The sequence below is a fragment of the Boleophthalmus pectinirostris genome, unplaced genomic scaffold (genome assembly GCF_026225935.1).
Source record: "Boleophthalmus pectinirostris isolate CB_2022bp ecotype Guang Dong unplaced genomic scaffold, ASM2622593v1 HiC_scaffold_3, whole genome shotgun sequence".
NCBI lineage: Eukaryota > Metazoa > Chordata > Actinopteri > Gobiiformes > Gobiidae > Boleophthalmus > Boleophthalmus pectinirostris.
In genome coordinates this window covers 16,300,907-16,322,494 of record NW_026571299.1, presented here as the reverse complement: position 1 = coordinate 16,322,494, position 21,588 = coordinate 16,300,907, and the positions used below count along the sequence as shown (strand labels likewise).

At 38.4% G+C, this 21,588-nt stretch overlaps 1 protein-coding gene across 1 annotated transcript in view; it reads left to right on the top strand.

The window, feature by feature from the left end:
- LOC110173763 (cadherin-22) overlaps nt 1–21,588 on the top strand; it is a 202,901-nt gene that overhangs the window by 152,232 nt on the left and 29,081 nt on the right. The window contains exon 9 of the mRNA XM_020939773.2: nt 13,527–13,644. Coding sequence (XP_020795432.2) covers nt 13,527–13,644 — 118 coding nt within the window. The remainder of the gene's footprint in view (nt 1–13,526; nt 13,645–21,588) is intronic.

Sequence of the window (21,588 nt, the reverse complement as noted above, 5' to 3'; positions counted from 1 at the left end):
GAACAAATCCTAATGCAGCGAGGTCTGACAGTTTCTATGAAGTGAAACCGACTGATGAATCAGGCTAGCCCATATCAGGCGATCCAAAAAAAAATCTCTTGCGACCCACCCAATGGCCTCCGCATTCCAAAAGTGTTCATGAGAGACATTTCCGGGTCCATCAACTTCCAACTGACTTAATTCATTCTGGTATTAAAATGTACATATTAACCCACTCTACATGTTCATGGTGTTTTTATTTCACTATTTTATATGTAAATGAATTTCTATTCCTAACATGGACAGGGATCCAAATTTGCACGTATAACCCTAAGCATTATGAGCTTCATCTGACTGGAGCTGAACACTATGGGTGACGTTACACTCGCTTAGTTCACTCCTTTAAACAGTCTATAGTTGTAACCTCTAGTACATGTGCAATGGTCATGCAGAACCTGGTCTCTAGTAATGTTAATGTTATGTAATGTTATATATGCATTTTTTAAATTTAAAAAGATTAACTTCCATTTGAAAGTAATTCTCATTCCGAAGGTACTGGTTTGAAAGATTAGACGTATACATTATTCTGAGCTAGATAACCAACCAAGCCTTTGAAAAAAAAGCCCAAAACAAGCAACGCGAGCCCCACAAAAAGAATGAGATGTGAATACTAATGAGATGCACATATTTTATTAGCAAGTTTAATATCAATAACAGCTTTACAACCTTCTCAGCTTCTATTTAAATCATTTATACAGACAGTATGTGGTGATTAGTGAGTCTATTAATGTGAAACAGACCTGAAAAAAGGATTAAAATCACCTCTTGATGATGTAAAAGTGCCGCTCAAAATCAAGCCCAAAGAAAAAAAAAAAGACTCGTGACTCTGAAAGTTTGCAATCGACTTTCCAAAAAACAAGTTGCTATAAAGAAGCAGACTTGGCAACTTTGACTCTGTCCTTGTTTATTTGTTAGAGTAACTGCAGTTATAACTCCCTTCTTATTGCAGGGCTAATGTAGCTCAGGATAGTGTAATGTTTCACTTCTCAAACCAGTACCTTCAGATTAAGAATGACTTGATTGATTTGAAGTATTTGTTATACTTGGTGTACTTTATTTATTGATGAGTTACAAGTTAATGCATACATATTCAAAGTACTATTCATTATTTAACACAGAGTTGCGATAAAACTTTGCCTTTAGTCCAAGATGCAGATAGAAAGCTGTGATAAAAGAAATATTAGTACTGTTAAAATAACATTTAGTTTTTGAAATAATGCATTATGTTTTATGTACATTTATGGATAGTTGCAGTTGGAGAATTTGTGAAAAAAGCATCTTTACTATCCTGGAGAAAGTGTGACAGAAAATATCTGTGTAAATCTACATCTACACCTTTTGCTTTGATCACCGGCTTGCAATCTTCACATTTTTTGACCCTGACAAAGCACATCTGTGAAGTGAAAACCATTTCAAGAGACTTCATCATGAGGCTTATTGAGAGAAGGCCAAGGGTTTGCAGCGCTGTCAACAAAGCAAAGAGTGGCTACTCTGAGGTATTTTAACATACTTATTTAGCTTTAACTGAGAGTGACAAGCTACTGTGTGACATTTTTACTTGTAAGAGACTTGCTTAAGTGCACAAATCATCTCATCTGTTGTAGTTCCAACCAAGTCAGCGCTTTCTGGTCAAATTGTGTTAAGATAAAGCTGAGATTAAAGTTCAGACTGCAGGGCTTAATGCTCAATTCAGATTTTTTAGCAAGGTCATTCACATTTCCAGTTAAATACAATTTGTATGTGATCTCCAGTGTGAACTTAAAACGCCCCAAAAGTGTCTCACATGTGCATTGGAGGACACAACGACGTCACATGCAGCAAGTGTGCTCACTGTACACTTACAGAAGTAGCCTAAACATGGACCTGAGCATTGAGCACCTGGTGATTTTAAAGTTGCTGTTGTACCGGAGCCAGAACATGTACAGCTTATTTGAGAAGGGGAAGGACAAGGTTCTTGGTCATGGCGTTTTGTGGGGCAATGGGAGCAACGTCTGTAGAAAGGAACATGTGGGTGCAGAGTGTCTGCGGAGTCATGGACAAGAGTGGTGAGATTGCTATGTGCTTTGCTACTTCACTGACACGGAGTTCATACACAATTTTCGTATGATGAGAAGAATGTTTGTGCACATTTGTGAGTGTCGGATGAATGCGACCTGGCCGTTCGGACTGAAGTCATATGTCAAAAGATTGGATATGTATCAGTTTTAGGGGCACATATCCAAGTGGTCTGGGTCGCATTCGAAAAAAATCGGATTTGTGTCACTCAGACTGTCATTAAAAGATCGGATACAGATGCATACGGGCAAAAAAATTGGATTTGGGTCACTTCAGGCTGCAGTCTGAACATTGCTTAACTTGAGCAACGGAGCTTCTAACAGAGCAGTGCTTTCAGTTAGCTTCACACCCCAAAGGAATGTTGATAACAGCAGTTGCAAAGTGTCAATATAACAAATGTCCCATCAAATTGGAACTAAACCAGGACCAAACCAAGTCTAAATCTGCAGTAAAAACTCATGAACCAGAACCAAACCACGACTAGTCTGCATTATATATATAAAACACACAAACACATCACAGACTCTACCACAAGCCAAAAATGCTAAATCTGAGTGTCTTTCCAAAGATGTAATAAGTTATCCCATTATAATTTCACATTTGGTCATTTCCAGGGCCGTGTTCTGTATGTGCAGCTCTGGTATGTCTGATGCAGCCTCATTATTCCAGAGACAAAAGGAAAAGCCATTTGGTTTGTGGAGGGATGACTCACTGCGTCTCCTACTCACCTTCTGAATTATCGCACACATGTCTCTCAAAGCTTCCCTCTCAGCATTAGGCGCTCACACAGACAAATATACTCTGTTACCATATTTAACTGTTTAACTGTCACCATGCTGTATTTTATGTTTGTTTTAGTAATATTGGATGTCAGGAGATGTACTGTGATGGTATGTTGGTTATCATTTGCACATCACAACAAGAAGGATCTGGGTTAGATTCTCAGACTATGTTGAGTTTAAAATGTTTTGATTTATGTTTTAAAGAGGGCATATTATTACGCTTTTGTCAGGTATTAATTATTGAAAATGATGCATTTGCCAAAAACAACATCTTCACTTCACTTCACTTTGTTGTTGATGCTTTGACTCTCCAATCCTTTTGCTCTTTGCACTAAGATCAATCAGTGTGCATCCTGCCAATTAAACTACTGCACATCGTATCAGATTTGTGAAGTTGTAGTATATTCTTTTCTGTCTTGCTTTTGTATATTTATGAAAAATGGCAGTGAAGGAGCATGGGTTAAAATGGTGCCTAGAAGTTTGCCTAGAGTTTAGAAGTGAGACCAACTGTGTGCCATCTTCATCTAATAATAATTAGTATTTCGTCCACTCAGTATAAGGAAGTGTGATGTTAGCATGCCAACGTTTGTTTGCATTACTGTGAAGCAGAGTCCTGCACGGGTCCATTTTTGGAGACCCTCACCCGCGCAGTACAGCATCGCACCCGCTACTGCCCAGACCCATTAACATTCCACCCGTTACCCACCCGTGCCCATGATGAATTACACACAAATTAAGCATGAGTATGAACTTAAACATTACGACAAGAATTACAATCACAAAATGAAATGAAACGGTTATGCTTTCTTCATTACGAATACGAATTCACAGATGCGACTCGACTGTCATCACTTCACAGGCATTATTTACTGAGTAGAAGAAACATTGATTGAGGTGCCGGATTTTTGCCGCCGCACATGCCACAGACTGAACCAGGATTAAACCAGAATTAAACGAGGACTAACCCTGGACTAATCCAGGACTTGAACCAGGAGGACTAAACCAGGACTGAACTTGGACTAAACCAGGATTAAACCAGGACTAAACCAGAACTGAACCAGGACTCACTGTTGGGATGGGCTCGGAGGTGCGCCCTCGTAGGCCGTCGGGTGACCAAAGACGAAGGACCGACGCAGAGCTCCACGCCTCATGGAGCTAAGCACAGCTGTCGCCCAGTCACGCTTTGCGGACACTCTGCTGCATGGGCTCGAGGTTCTCTCTCTCTTAAGTCCAAGATTAGTCCTGGTATAGACCTGAGCAGCCCGTGTGTAATCACTACCCGCCCACATACCCGCTCATAAAATTCCAGAACATTAAGACCCGCCCATTTCAGCAACTATTTGCCCGTACCCGTTGGGTACCTGACCCGGTGCAGGACTCTGCTGTGAAGGCACAACTCTGCTCTGGCCTTGAAAGTTTCGAAAAGCACTTACAAACTCACGTGGTGAATAATTAGAATGCTTGAAATGCATAAGCTAAGAGAGAAGTAACTTTGGATTGTCTCAAATTATTTAAAGAAACCATATTTTCCAATCTCTGTTATAATATTTCCTCATCATAAACACACCCGGGGTTGTATTTTGTTTTATTCACATGTTTAGCACACAAACTCTGCACATTTAGGCTGAGTTTAGAAGTGTTTTCTGTTTGAGAGAAGGTAACAGCATTGTAATATAGTCAAAAGCACATAGTCAAGAGTAAATTTTACATAATATAGGGCCTTTAAAGATCGTTTTCAGCACTCAGAACTTGAATCCTCAATGATGAAGGAACGCCTTTACGAGATATTTGAAGCTCGTAAAAGTCAGCTTGACATAACACGCCCCCTTTAAGTTTGTCAGCCATTATAATAACACCATTCCTCTTATCCAAACATACATATCACATTTTCTCTTTTTTTCTCCCAAGGGTAGTCGCTCCCATCCTTCATTTTTCTCTCTCCCTTCCGTCTCTCACAAGCACCCCTTTACACGGAGAGGTGATGCTCCGAGGCAGTGGAGGGCCCAGGGAGCACCCACATGACAAACAGCACCCTGAACCACCATTAGAGCACCCATTTCTCACTGTGATTAAAGTGCAGCGTGTGGTAGCTGTAATTCCTGTCTGCTCTCACAAAAGCTCCCAGCCCCAGATAAGATCCAAACAAATATATCAAGCCATTATTCTGCTCTTACTGCGCGAACGTCTTTAAGGGCACAGGATGTTAAATGCGCTGTGTGCATTCTGCGAACCCATGTCCCTCTCCTCTCCTGTGGTATCCAGTTTGTCAATCTTTTTTTTTTTTTTTATAGTGCCATCTTTGGTTTATATCTGTTTTAGTTTTGTTTTAGGAGATATAAAAATGCAGTAGTATGCAAGGATTCTTTTCTATGACTAAAAATATTTCAGCAGGGATTCTGAGCGAAGTACAACTGGAAGTACCTGGCGCTATGTAGACCTATATATGGTTTTATACTGCTACATAAAGTATTTTAAAGGGCCTACTTTATGTTATTTTCTGATTCTGAACTTGATATTGTTGTTTCCTCACCAAAAAAATACCTGGAGTGGCTCTGTTTAAACCTAAAATGACTCACTCTCTCTCTGATCTGAATGGTCACTGCCTAAACCCCAGTACCTGCAGTTAACCATTCATTACTCAGTGCTAGTGCAGCCTCTGCAGCTCAGTTAGTGAATTCTGGAGGTTCTGAGCTTTCACATGAGACCTGCCCCTATACTGAGAATGAGAGAAACTCCTCTAAATGCAAGACACTTACTGTACTTAATATTGTTTTAGCCGTTTGGTTTATTTTTAATTCATTATGCTTGCACAGTGTTGTGTTTAAAGGTGCACTATGTAACTTTTGGGTTGGGGGTCCATCTCCTGTTTGTTTTTCTGGATACGTCATTCCTCTGCCTGGAATGTTCCACAATATGACTTTAAACAGATCTACTTTACATTCATCAAATTACAAGTAGCTCAAAAATACTTAGAGAAATAGGCATTCTGTGAGCAGGGTTGCTTCTCCACAAATCTGACTCTGTTACTTGGTCTGGTTTGGTCTCCATGGCGCTAGAAGGGTTTAATACCATACAGTGAAAGACAAGACAAAGCAATAACATCTCCAGACCCTCCACAATGCATGTCTACTTTATAGTATTTATTTGTCTTGCTTTTCGAGTGCCTATTTCTCCATATTGGCTCGGAAGACGTTTGGAAACATGCATTGACAACTTCTGGTGTAGTTAGCGACACTGGGCTCGCCGACCGACTGTGATAAAACCATAGACCCATTGTAGTAAATGTGATCAGCAGTAAAATGAAGACTGCATACATATGTGATGTTTAGAATCATCTTGAATTTGGCGCCTCGTCTCTTCTAACCGCATGTATCCAGAGTTGTATCGGAGCTGTGCTTCAGTGGGGAAATGATGAAAACTGAGGTACGGTTGTAATTGTTGATTAGCTGAACATAACGGAACGCTACAATGACATGTAGATGCAGAAAAGTGGGCTATTATTCACATTTTTCCTAGATTTTGTCAGACTTACTACTGCGACAGAGCCCGCTGGAAGTTGTCATCGCATGTTTCCAAATGTCTTTCTTTTTGACGTTTATGACGTAAGCGTAAATAGACCTTATTCTCTTGCTGCTCTTAAACTGTGTGTTGCCAATACTGGAATTTTGACATTGTGGGACAAATAAAGGTTTTCTTATATATACCTTGATGATAGAAGTAGATGAACTAAACAAGCAAGATTACTTAAATGTGCATGAACATTATAACACGGATTAAAAAAAAAAAAAAAGCATTATGTATCGAGGGATGCCTCAGCTAAGAAGTTATGACAGTTGAATTTGTCTTGATTATGAAACTCTCCACAATATTTCACATCATTGTCACATTCTGAAAACGCTAAAATAAAAATATGTCTCTATTTTCACACATTGCTAATCCACTCATCCCACAGTGTACCTGGCTCCGCTCTGGAAGACATTTTCTGTATAAAGCAATGTTGTTAATCTGGTGTGGCTTTGCTCATTTGCAGGGCTAAATAATGCGCTATGCTAAGACGTGTGTGACTAAGCTAGTGACTTCTGCGCCGCACTTGTAGCTTCATAATAAACAGCCCCTCAGACAGAGCACACAGATCAGGCTTATACCAGCGGAGAGCTCACTTTGTAATTACTAAAAATGCGAAAGCCCAGATTTCAGGGTGAATCAAAGACTTGTAGCACGGCTCAGAGCTGGGGCTGTTCTCGAGTAAAACACAAACGCAGGGATGAGAAGAGACTAAATGAATTGTTCAGCAAATAGTTTGACAAATATATGATTCCCAGGACATTTAAAGCAAAGTATGTAGACTATTAGGCAAGAAGTGCTACAGTTGTGAGCAATTCTTTCCACTAATTTCCCAAAGGCTTCTAAGTTTATTCAAAACATATTATATCATGTTATATACCTCTATACCTAATTTTCATCAAACTTCATCAAAAACATATCTGGAGTTGTGTTTTGTTTCATTCACACATGTTTGAGTAATCTGTTTTTATTAGTTTGTCTACATCTCCAAAGCTCAAAAATACTGCGTTCCACAATGTGATGTCATTAAGAGGTAGTTTTGAAGTTAACAGCTACCTTTTACTTTTAGTTTAATAGATAGATATTAGTAGATTGGCAATTCCAGGGCTGAAATTATCCAAATGATTCTTGTGAAGGTGTATGGAGTTTGAAAAGACAGTGAAGCACTTCCTGTATTAATACAAGGTGGAACCCAGGTATGTTTGTGATGAGGAGACAACACTCTAACATTAATCAGAAAATAGCGTAATATGGGCCTTTTAAAATCAATTACTTTGTTTAGGTCAATACTAATACTCCACAGACAGTTAAGATAGAGCGAGATGAAAGTTAAAGTGGCACCAACTTTTCAAGTGGGGGTCTGCCACCTGCTGTCCATGGAGATGTTACCGCTTTTCCTGAAATGTCTCTAAGTATAGCATTAAACCTACATTTCTTCATGGAGAAATGTCATATCTGTGGAGAGGTGAACCCGTTTTTCATGTTCTGAACCATACCTGTGAATGAATACATGCAAGGTGAAAAAGTTGAATGTTGAATTATATTGTGGAACATACCAGGCAATGCAATACAAGATAGTGAAAGAATCATCTTCCAGTTAAGTTACATAGTGGGTCTTTAATATCTTCTTCAGGAGTTTGACATTTTGTTTACATTATTCACCATTCACCTTGGGAGCCTTCTTGAGTTGGCGGCTGTTCTGTCAGTAGGTTGGGCGTTGTCAGGCAATCATTAGTCAAAGATGTTATTGCAGTGAACTAGATGTTTCCTAACTTTAGGACAAGCAAACTTTTGGCAATACTAATACTGCAATACAGTACAGTTTCAATTATATTTTTATTTCCACAAATGGAATTGTGTCTTATTTTCTGATATTTTCTTAGTAGCATTTTATCACATAATACTTTATTTAAATAGTTTGTAACTTTTATGGCACTGACAAATTGACTCTTATTCAGCCTGGATGCTTGTTTCCATGGAAATGTTGTCCTTTAAGTTATAATAGTCCACAGTATAGCATAAAACATACATTTATATCTCCATGGAGAAAGGATGGTTTTAACTTTCTATGCAAACATGCATTTGACTTTCCACATCAAAGAAGTGGAGTAAGGGAGTGTGTCGTCACCCACAGCGTTCAGCTCCAGTCAAATGAAGCTCACGAGGCTAGCAGTTATAGGGACAAATTTGGAGCCAGGTGCATATTAGGAAAATTACTTTATTTACATACAAAATAGCAAAATAAAAACACCAGGATCATGTGGAGTGGAGACTAAAATGACGATACTCACAGCAGCAGTTACAGAGAGACGGGCGACTTTTTCAATATAAAGTCAATTGGAAACAGTTGATGGAGCTAGAAGTGCCCCCATATTCACTTCCTGTATGGAACGTGAAGGCTATGTCCATTTATATCTACAGTCTATGTTCCAAACCCAGAAAGTTGCCACTTTAAAATGAATAAAACGGATGGTCAGAGTTTTAATTTTAATTAGAAATAGTTAGATTTTATACACGCACACACAAAATACGATTTGCTTCAGGATTTCAAACATAATAGTTTGGTTCTCACTGTTTTGTCCTGCTGGTCCTGTCATTTTGATCCATTGTCTCTCTATGGCTTGTTTTGTTTTGAAGCAATTTATTTCTTTTTTGTTGAGTGCTTTCACTTTTTTATGCATTTTACCATCTGAAATTTTATTACACAAATAAATTTGGTTTTGTTTGTTTATACCATGTGTCTCTCAAGTCGGAAGTTGAATTTGCAAACACTCCATAAAACTCAAATTTGTTCAGCTCTTCTGACACAAACTATTTTACTGTTATTTGATTTACAACAGTATAAATGACAGGCAATAAAAATGTTTCCTTAAAAGTTTTTGTTTTACTTTTATTTTATAACTTTGTACTACATGCAAAGCTCTATAAACCTGGTGTTGTCACGATACTCAAAACCGATTCCACTGCTACAATGATAATAAAAACTTAATTTCTTCATTTAGACAATAGAATATGTTTTTCAACATTAAATTATAGTACTTTCTTTTACTGTGCAAAGCTGCAGTGCGGATCGTTTTTGTTTGTTTTTTTTTTTTTTTTTTTTTTTTTTTCTTTTGGACCCAGAACACAGATGCAACTTTTATCGGATGTGCACGTCTTTACCTGCCAGTACTTTACTTTAGTTTCTCAGAGATTAAAGCGGAGTTTTGCTGTCATGGCAAAACTAACAACTATAATGCTAATGTGCACATCCTGATTAACGCTTTCTGGTTAGATGAAGACAGGACAGCTGAAATACATGGGGAAAATTGAGTACTGCACCATAAAAAATATAAATAAATAAATTAAAATAACCTAATAATGTAATAAAGGCTTTAAAGATGTATTATGTAACTTCTAAGGAGGGTCCTAAGGGGGAATATGAATATGTTTTCTTGGATGTCAGATAACTTGTCACCTTGTCAGATACCTTGTCACATCAAAATTATTATCAAACCATTTTATTCAGTCTTTAAATATTTAGTGACCTGAGCTGCTGGAATAAAACATATTACATGGTCACTGTATACTTGTGTAATTGTGTCTTGCACTATGACCGAAACCTCAAAAATGCAAATGTTCAAGATATAATTAAAAATTGAAGGAGCTTCATAAAATACATATGTTTGGTACCATATGAAAGGTCTTTTTCTGGTCTTTCAAAAAAAAATATTCTAATTTTTTTTACCACCCACATGCCATAAATTACATGTGAAAATCGGACCATGTTACGTTTTCTTGTTTTTAACAGGACCCTCACACATAGCCTATTTCAAATTTTCCACATTTGGTGATTTTTAAAAAAAAGTCCTACTACATATCTTGATTCTCCAAAAAGTTTAAGGGTCTCCTACACCTACAAGTAGTTTTAAAAAGGGGCTAAAAATGGTACGCTACCGAAATGAACACGTTTTTCTTCATTTTTAAGTTCATATAAAATGACAATGAGTTGAGATACCAAACTTTCGATAGTTGTTATTTGAACACAGAGTAGAGGAGTACAAGCCTACAAAATTTCAGCCCTCTGTGTGCGATACTTACGGAGATATCGACCTGTGAATACGGTCGAGAAAAAATAACACTCATTTTGGGCCCGTAAATTGACACATACCCCCTCACTAAATGAGCTGTAACTTGAAAAGTATTGATCGAAAATCACAAAAATTTCACAGGGTTGGTACATGATAGCAAGGGACCAGCTGGTAATTTTTTTCAAAATGTTTAAAAAACATGAAGCGTGACATTTTCTGGAAATTTGATGAAATGGCCTGGAATGACCCTAATATCTGCATGGAGACAATCAGGTAGCAGATCCTCCATCAGAAAAGTCACACAGTGCATTAAAAAAAAAAAAAAAAGCATCCAAAAATATAGTGCTTTTAGTCTAAAAAGGAGAGAAGCCACATGGTGTAGCAGCATCTGGACAAAGAACAAAGTTTGTGCTTGCTATCATTTGGACATAAGTATAAAGAATCGGTGTTGTATACGGTGTAAAAATGTCATTTATCTGCCTTACACTGGGGAGAGCTGAGGGCGATTGGACAGAGGCACGATGGATGGAGACTGTGGAGGGGAAAACAGCTCCAGGTTTTTGATGCCCATTAGAACTCTGAGCATATATGAAGACTGTTTTCTATGGGATACGTTGGCTGGACCCTCCTCTCCTGCTGTGATCGTCTTTCGCATTTGCATTTTGGCTCATTTCTCACACAGACAGAAGGCCGGTTTATTCAAGCATGTTGTGGCCATTTGATAATGCAATTCTAATAAGGACATGTTTTGGTTTGTCACACAGCAACTTTTGATGCGTAATGAGTGTAATTTTCCAACTTTGTTTCGTAACAGTTTTTCAATGCAAATAGGAAACAATAGATAAATTATAAGCCATTCATTTAGCATTAGCAGGTGGTTCCATACACGCTCTAGAAGTCTATGGTATCATTTTATGTATTAATGTTGCTCATTTATCAATCTGGAAATGCAGACTGCTATGACATATATTAGAAGCTGATTGTCTCACAAAAGCACATCTTTCACTCTAAACATTTGTCACAAACTGCTATAATAGACCAAATCCTGCATTGCCATGTTTGTTTTGGTTCATTTAGGTCCAAACCATAATGCTGCTCTCTGATTGGTCTGGCCCAATTGTTGATGGATTCTCATGACTGAACTCTGCAATATTGCGAGAATTCATCTTGCTGTGCAGGTTAGGTATCATGATAATTACAATATTGACTTATCGTTTGATATATGAAAGCTGGAACAATATATTTTAGGGCTTAATATTTATTGTGTGTGCGTTTTCTTTGCAGTCTTAGTGTCGAGATTGTTGTTATTTATTAGTTATGTTGTAATATGATCAGAGTTGCTGTAGAAAGATGAATAAGTATCTTCTAAGTATCTTCTGTGGTTCTTTTAGCTATTTAAAACTGGACCATTTTCTAATTTTTCCTAGATTTTGTCAGACTAACTACCACAAACAGAGCTCGCAGGAAGTTGTCATCGCAACGTCTTCCTGGTTTATGATGTAAACGTGAATAGAGCCTATTCTCTTGCTGCTCTTAAACTGTGTGTTGCAACACTGGAATTTCGACATTGTGGGACAAATGAAAGTTCTCTTATATATAACTTGGTGATAGAAGTAGATGGACTAAACATGCAAGATTAATCAAATGTGCACAAACATCATAACCCAGATTTTTAAAACGCATTATGTATCGAGGGATGCCTCAGCTAATAATAGATAATAACAATATCGACGTTTTGTTCAGTATATGAAAGCTGGAACAATATATTTTGGGGCTTAATATTTATTGTGTGTGCATTTTTGTTGCAGTCTTAGTGTCGAGATTGTTATTATTTATTAGTTATGTAGTAATATGATCAGAGTTGCTGTAGAAAGTTGACTAAGTATCTTCCAAGTGGCTAATTATTGGTTCATTTTGCTATTTATTTGTCGCAGCTAAGGCTTTTAAATTATACTGTCTATTAAAAATGGTGTACTGGAATTATCTTGCTTTATTTGTGTTGTGTCAATAGTTTCAGTATTACTGTTTACTGCAATACATCTCTGTAGAAATATATAGTGCTTTGAAATTTGTCATCGTGACAAGCCTAATAGTAATTACAGAGATATTAAACGTAAACCAGGCCAACAAATCTGACACTAAAATAACAAATCCTACCAGTAAATTGCATGATATAAGAGTATAATGTTTTTCTTTGAGAGGAAGTGGCCTAAGTTGGGTGTTTGCACTGGAAAAATATTCTGTCTTTTAATCCTTCGAATCTGAGAGAAACAAAAAGCACAGTGTAGCTCTGTTGCTTTCACAAGTAATCCTGCCAAATGTTCAATTCAAAGAAAAAAAAATATGCTAAAAAGTGATATACACATTTATCAGTGGTGCAAGTATCTGACCTGTAACTGCTTGTTTCCATGGAGATAGATGAGGCAAAGTAATGCTGTGTTCCCATTGTCCTCAGAGGTTGGATTTTCTGAATTCCGACTAGTAAATTTTACACTGGAACACCCATCCATCTCAGGATTCCAACTCGGAAACTCAGGTAACATTTCAGAACTAGAGCTGGTTCAGAGTTAGAAAATCCCACATGGCTGCGCTCTGAAAGCGTTACTCTGGGGTCCAAGTTCCAGCATCTGAGCATAACTGGAGCGCATCATAATAACGTATCCATGGAGAACAGGAAAGTTTTTGCATAATGGTAGGACGAGACGAGACGAGACTTAATTAAAACAAAAACATAATTTGTAATATTCAGTTCAGTTTAGAAATTTAGCCTGAAAATTTGTACTTAATACTGTCATTTTTCCTCTCATTTATGTACTTTTGCACTGTTTTCTGGAGCTACAAAGATGATTTGTCACTGGTGTGCGCAATTTGGGGAGAATTTTATCTTGGTCTTATGGGTTGAGCTCTTGATAAGTTTTAATTTAAAGAGTCAATTTTAAAACAATCTTATATCATGCAAAGTAAAAGACCTTTAATGCTGATTTGTGTGTGTGTTTTGCATTTTGTTTGTGCACAGTTGATCCACACCATCAGCGTGGTGGACAGGGACGAGCCACAGACAGGACATCGCTTCTACTTCACTCTGGCTCCAGAAGTCGCCAACAACCGCCACTTCACCCTGTGGGACGTCAAAGGTGAGGGGTCAGAGGTCAAGAACAGGGGGCAAACGCACTATCAGCATATATGTGATTTATTACGCATTTGCACGTATCCACTTGTTTGTGTTGGAATGCATTACTTGTCATGAACATAATATAATGGCCCACATTTATTTTCTTAGGCATTACACATATTTTAAAAAATTCAAACTGACTCTAAAGGGATATTGAGTCACTGAAAATCTAGAAAATCTTGAAAATCTTAAAAATCTTGAAAATAAGTGATTAAAGATTGCTCAAACATGCACACATCCCTCTTATTACCTCCGCCAAGGAGGTTATGTTTTTGCCGGCGTTTGTCTGTTTGTTTGTTTGTTTGTTTGTTTGTTTGTCTGTTAGCAACATAACTCAAAAAGTTATGGACCGATTTTGATGAAATTTTCAGGATTTGTTGGAAATGTGAAAAGGAAGAACTGATTTCATTTTGGGGGTGATCCGGAAGAAATCCTGGATTCTGGATCACTTTGAAATTTTAGTTAACATTGTGGTAAATGGGGCCAAAAATTTTGTTTCTCAATATCTCAGTTAATTATTGACCAAACCCCATGAAATTTGACTCAGGGATGGACAATGGGATCCTCTTTCATATTCCAAAGGCTGATCCGGATCTGATCCAGAAGACTGATTTTATCGCAATTTATATGAAAAATGGGGGTAGTCCTTGGCGGAGGTCTGTGCTCTCTGAGTGCTTTTCTAGTTATAACTTGGAAAGGGTAACTGAGAAGGGTCAACAACTACCATATTTTCCAGGTTATTAGACGCGCTCTTAAGCCTCCAACCCCATCAAAAAACAACTGCGCGCCTCGCAATCCAGAGCGCCCTATACACGAATCCACTCGGGTGTCCCAGCACGACTTCAGTAAACTACAGAGCCGCATCATCTGCAGCGCACGCAAACATGCACGGAGCAGACAGCGACTGCGCAGCAAAAAACACCCGCAGCCACACTCATCACTCCACGCGGACGAGGAATGGAACGGAGGAACAAACCGAAAAAGCGAGTGCAACTTGCCACTCTGAGCCACAACTGAACAACTGAGTCACTGCGAACACGTCAACAATCCAGCGGTCCCAGACAGCACCCTCCCTACACGCCACAACTGAACAAAGCCCAGAGTCACCGTGAACATCCCAAACAAAGTCCAACTGACCTATCGAACTGTTGTGTTTCCTTTAAAGTCCGCTGCGGTTTATTTGTGAAAAAAAGTTTGAAAATAGACAATTTAATGACAGTGCTCCTTATAATCCAGAGAGCCCGGAAAATACGGTACAATTGCTAAAAACTCTAAATTTTGCAGAAACGGTCTGTTTAAACATCGACCAAAACATGTTTTCTACAAGAGACATCTCCACAGATCTGACCTATAACTTGCTCTAGTTTGGTCTCCATGAACATAAAAAGGTTCAATGCCATTCTGTGAAACATTCCAGACAAAGCAATAACATCTCCACGAAGAATTAGTATTAGTAGTATTAGTGTTAGTAAAAGTATTTGATGGACCCTGAGCCAGAAAAGTTACACAATGCACCTTTAACTGTTGCTGGCCCAAAGAATGTTGAGATGTTAACTTTGCAATAACGAGAAGTTTGTAAAATCATAACTTACACCATTATAATTTCACATTCTGACAACCTTACAGACACAAACACACAAATTCAGGCTAGAAAAATAATAATAGAAGTTACATTTGTTTTGAGTGGGTGTAATTCAAAGTATTCACCAGACCGTAGAAATTATTTCATCGAAAACCATTACACATTCCCCAGTTTGAGGTGACATCTCCAGTGATTGGCAACTTGCTATTCGGCAGAAACTCTATTCGATAAAGTGTAAAAAAATAATAATTTGATCAGTACGGCAGATGGTTAGGTTTTAAAACTTGAAAATGTAGTGCTGTTCCTATACCAGAATCCCCAAGAGTGCGTTTTGTAACTTCTAAGATTTATAAGCAAGATGCCATAATGATTAATTTAAGACAAACGCCACCTGTCTCCTGTTTATATGTGCAAAGCAGTATCAGCCATTGCATAAACATACTGACTTCAATACATTCCAGTATATAGTTAATAATAGTTAATGTTTAAACGTCCTATATTACTCAGAACTGACTCTCATGAGCTTTAAGTCATGTTAGAACGTTGTTACTTTATCAAAAACATACCTAGAGTTGTGTTTCTTTTTAATTCTTCAGCATTGTCATGTCACTGCAGAGACTGTGAGAGCTTTGTTAAAACTAATTTGAGTTTTTCTATGATTTTCTGAAGCCAGTAACCTTTAAATTTGAATACTTGCCAAAGAGAAACAGAATCTATATTGTGCCAAATGGTATGAACTTAATAGGCCCATATTGTACTATTTTAAATCTGTTGTAATATTGTTTCCCCATCACAAACATACCTGGAGTTATGTTTTCTTTCATTCACACAAACCCTGCATATTTAGGCTGAGTTCTTCTCTCAAACAGAAAACTCTGGTCTCCTGAACTCCATAAACCTTCACTTAAGTAATTTCAGCCCCAGTCAACTTGAAAACTACCACTTCATGACATCATAAGGTTGAACAGAGCTTTTTTTGAGTAGGTTTTGTGAGGTTTTGTACGAAAGCCGAGAGGGGTCACAACAAACGCAAACGCCGCAACAAATACAAATGCGACAACACCAACAAAAAGCCACAACACACCAAAAACAGCCACAATGGAAATGACCGCGGGACTCTGTTTTAATGCAAACGCCACAACACAAACGCAAATGCCGCAACACATTAAAAAGCCACAACAGAAGTGACCGCGGGACTCTATTTTCCGACGGACCGATCGAGCGGCAAGTGAAGAAGAAGAACTACAGCGTGAAACGAATAATGATAAAACAATAAATTACTTTTACTTTCCAACTTCTCCGTTCCTTTACTTTTCATGTTGTAGTTCTTCTTCTTCACTTGCCGCTTGATCGGTCCGTCGGAAAATAGAGTGCCGCGGTCACTTCCGTTGTGGCTTTTTGATGTGTTGTGGCTTTTTAATGTGTTGCGGCATTTGCATTTGTGTTGTGGCGTTTGTATTTGTTGCACTGTTTGCATTAAAACAGAGTCCCGTGGTCATTTCCGTTGTGGCTTTTTGTTGTGTTGTCGCATTTGTATTTGTTGCGGCGTTTGCGTTTGTTGTGACCCCTCTTGGCTTCCGTAGTTTTGCGATTTAAGTCATGTTATAATGCTGTAATCTCCTCAAACACATACCCAGAGTTGTTTTTTTGTTTCATTCACACGTTTCTCTACACCTCCAAAGCTCAACATCCTCTTTTCCACCTTGTGATGTCATGTAGTGATAGTTCTCAAGTTAACAGCTACTTTTTACCTTTTGTTCAGTAAAGATAGTAAACAAAGCGTGAGCAAAGAACTCAGCTTAAATATGCAGGATTTGTGCGTTAAACGTGTGAATGAAATAAAACACAACTCCAGGTACATTTATTTGCGATGAGGAAACAACTTACAGTAGCTCAGAAAATAGCACGATCTGGGCCCTTTAACAACTGACTGTAAGTTGAGTACAAACTGTACAAACATCCATATATTTAATGCAAAACTGTCCAGAGACCGCACTGCCCACTGTGAGATATGCTGGCTATGTTTTCTCCCCCTCTGTTCCCCTGTGTACCAGCAGATCCATCGTTTAGAGACGTGTACCTAAGCGAATGTGACATGTGGCTAAATAAAGATTGATCTGACACCAGGAAAATGTCAGGGGAGCGGCCCCAGCTATAGGCAAATGTCACAGAGTGGAGGCAGGGGGGCACTGTGCTCCCATTCATTCTGTGCGGGATATAGGAAGCAGCAATATACCGGTAATACTGCTTTGTTTTGGGGTTTTTTGTTTTGTTTTTTACAGTAAAGTACACTACATTATATTGGCATGCGCAACGAAAGGAGTTGTGGCCAAACTAAAGACTTAAAGATGTTTTTTTTTTTCTGGTGGAGGATCTGTCAAATCCTTTTCGTCATGGAGATTTTGTTGCTTTGTATGGAATGTTTCACAGTATGGTATTAATTAATTACCTTTCTATCATCATGGAGTCCAAACCAGACCAAGTTACAGGTCAGATCTGTGGAGCGGCAACCCCTCTCACAGTCAAAATGCTTGTTTTTCTGGGTATTTTTGCACAATTAAGGCACTGTAATTGAATAAATGTAAGGTAGTGCAGTTGTTAATCAGTATTTAATGTCATGTTTCAGACAGAGCAATGACATCTCCATAGAAACAAGCAGGTGATGGACCCTCCACCAGAAAAGTTACACAATGCATCTTTAAATGTTGCTTGCAAATGTAAAAAGTTTTTTTCCCAAATTTTTTATCATGGGTCAGATATTTCAACAAACTTCTACAGGACCGTAGCAGTTTTCATTTGTCACCATGAGAGCCAGTTACGCCTGCAAGCAGCAATGAAGGGCCTTGACTTCACTGTTTGGTCATGTACATTTCATTGTGTGGCTTCAACTTAAATTATAGCCAGTTGGATTTTAAAGTAATGTATTTAGACTTGTTCAAATAAGTAAATAAGGTAATCTTCTAAGAAAATTGGTGCATCATGAAATTAAAGGCCCCATGTATGTGAGCAAAATGTGTCTTGCCGTATACAGATATATACTGGATAAACAGCTCTTCAAGTCAAAATAAATCTGCTGTGTGCGGTCTGCATCTAATTCAGAAATGTTTTATTGTTCAATAATCAGGAAGTGCACGTTAGCATGCCAGTTGCTGTTAGCAGAAATGCTTGAAATAATTACAATAATGCATTAGTCTTATATAACACTTTTCCAGATGCTCAAAGTTACTTTACAGTTTAGTGCTTTATTCAGTCACTCCATACCCGGTGGTGGTAAGCTGTCAGTTTGGGCAGGGTAGCTGTGGCTACAAAAAGCAGAAGTGAGGCTGCCACCATCAGCCCCTCTGACCACCACCAACTCTGACACTCACACCACTTTCATACTAGACAATGTGGGTGAAGTGTCTTGCATAAGGACAAAATGCCAATTTTAGCCACCGGCGCCCCACTGTGGAACCTGATTTTCTCAGCGGTCTCTCATCCAAGTACTAACCAAGCCCAGCCCTGCTTAGCTTCTGAGATCTGATGAGATTAGACTTTAACAAGGAGGTTTGGCCCCAAAAAATATGTTAGCTATTAAAACTGGTGTGCAGTGCTGTCCACCACCATTAATCCTATTTGAAAAGTCTGATTAATTTGATTTTTACTGACTGACAGCGTTATTTTTTGTGAAGAAATATACACAAAACTAAAGATAGTCCTTTTCTAAAATCAGAATCCACACAAACTTTACTGCATCAAGCTACCAGCCACTATTGAGCTGTATTTTCTCTGAAGGTCATGCGGCTACATTGAATTTGCAGGCTAGCTCCGGTCATTTCCGACACTTATTACAACGTCCCTGTCTGTATTTTGGTAGAAGCACAACAAACCGTGGAGTTTTTTTTGTTTTTTTTCCTCCTTTCCTCCTCCCATCGCGGCAGTACCACTCTGCTGTCTTCTTTCATGGACACATTTGTCAACCCGTCACTTCCAATGTGTCACTGCTTCTTTCCCCCATCATGGTTTCACAATGCGCTCTGTCGCCCAGCCTTGACACGCCAATGATGAAAAGAAGGATTTTTTTTTCTTCTTTTTTTTTTTTCAAATGCTTACATAAGTCGTTTAAAGAGGGGGTGTATGGATTAGGAAAATGAGTTGTTTTTATAAGAACACACTGGTCTAGTCTTTGTGAAAAATTGGCTTCAAGTGAGGTCAGGAAGAGGTCAAACTGATGTGATGTGACGGCCATGCTGATTTCGGGTCTTTGGGCAAGTAATAAATATATGTTTGACTTATACTCTAGTGCACATAGAGACTGAGGGCAACAGTAGTTTAGCTGATACAGTGCTTGTCTGCTAGTCCGAATGTTGGCAACTCAATTCCTGCTGTTGACATAAACATTACTGGTAGGGCATTCAGACCCACTGACCCACAGCCAGTGTTGGGAAGGTGACTTTTAAAATGTATTCCCCTACAGATAACAGATTACACACCCCAAAATGTAGTATGTAACGTAATCCAGTAAATTACTTAAAGTGAGTAACGTAATCTGAATACTTTGGATTACTTGATTTGCTGTAGAGAAGCAAATACTAGGATATCTTCACATAAAATGTTTTGTCTACTAAAAGAAAATAAAAAGCCCAGACTTTACTTAATCAAATTAAAAATATTATTGATAGAAGAGGAGGAGACTCGGTCCACGCGGCATGATTTAGTCCTGTTAAATCCTGGTTTAGTCCTGGTTTAGAACTAGTTTAGATCAGGTTTGGACCTGGTTTAGACCTGGAGTTAGTCCTGGTTTAGTCCTGGTTTATTCCTGGTTTTAGACCTGGTTTAGACCTGGGTTTAGACCTGATTTTAGATCTGATTTAGACCTGGTTTAGTGTCTGGCAATGAGTGGAATTGCCAAACAAAACAAAACAAAAAACACAGACTAGCCCAAAATGTGAAAACAGGAAAATACCACTGTGTAATCCATTTATTTCAACAAAGTAACTGTAATCCCATTACCACTCACTGAATCAGTAACTGTAACTGAAAACAGTTACTCATAATTTGTACTCTGATTACGTAACTCCAGTACATGTAATCTGTTACTCCCCAACACTGCCCACAGCTTGGCGGTAGAGGCCTCTGTGGGACAGAATTTTCAATTCCGCTCCTGCCTGCATCTGCGATAGTTTGTCCCGCTCCAGCCGCAAATCCCGCAAGATGGGGACATTTGCTTTCTTAACCTCTATCAAACATGGAGAAGCGGAAAGGAATTGTCTTAAATGTGCGCGAGATTAGACCATGTCCGCAAATTTGGCTGCTTAAAATGTTTTTATTAATGCCAAATAAAATATCCAGCACAAATTATGAATGATAGGCAAACATTAATCATTTGTATATCTTACTTTACACTCATTCAGTTTATGCAGTTTATCATCCCATCCGCCTGCCCCAAAATGAGCTTTCAAAATGTGTCTCTGCCACACTGTTTTGCGTCGGGTTCTCTAGGTGCTAGGCTCTGCTTGGAGGTGCGATTCCAGCTCCCACAGATGAAATGCTGTTGTTGTGTTCTTGGGCAAGACACTTAACCTACCTCGCCCTGTGTCTGGTATGTGAATGGGTGAGTAGTTTCTTGATGTAAAGCGCTTCGAGTGCATTGAAGGTGGACAAGCGTTATATAAAAATGTGACTGCTGACCATTTCGCAAGGCATATGAACAGATTAAGTGTCTTGCCCAAGGATACGACTTCAAGGAACTATCAAAACTTTCATTAGACTTTTTGCGAATGGACACCTGTCACACATGGACAAGAGGATGGTTAAGTTTTTTCCTAACCCCACAATGCTGCTGTGTCCTTGGATTTCACCTTCTTTGCGCTCAAGTTACAGTGATAGGTGATTGTAAATGGAAGGGCATCTGGCTTGTAAATGAACTTGTAGTTTATTGCACAAACCAACATCTTGGAGTGAGACCAACTTAATTTCTTCCAAAGATAAAGGTGCACTATGCGAGTCTATGGGGGCATGCCACCTGTTTGTCTCCCTGGAATATTGTTCAGGATAGTTTTAAAGGAATATAACTTCTGGATATTCAATTAGGGGTGTTTTATTGTTCGAAAATACCACAAAAAAGTTACACAGTGTACCTTTAGCATACAAATCAACTATCTTTGCAAATTAAGAGGTCATCAATCAGTCAATCAATCAAACTTTATTTGTATAGCGCATGTCAGTATATGCTCAAGTTTTTAACCACCAATCTGTAGCACCTTCCAATTTTTTTATATGTCAAATTCTTCTTATTATTTTAACCAAATTTATCTTAATTTAATTTTTCTTGCTGTTTTATTG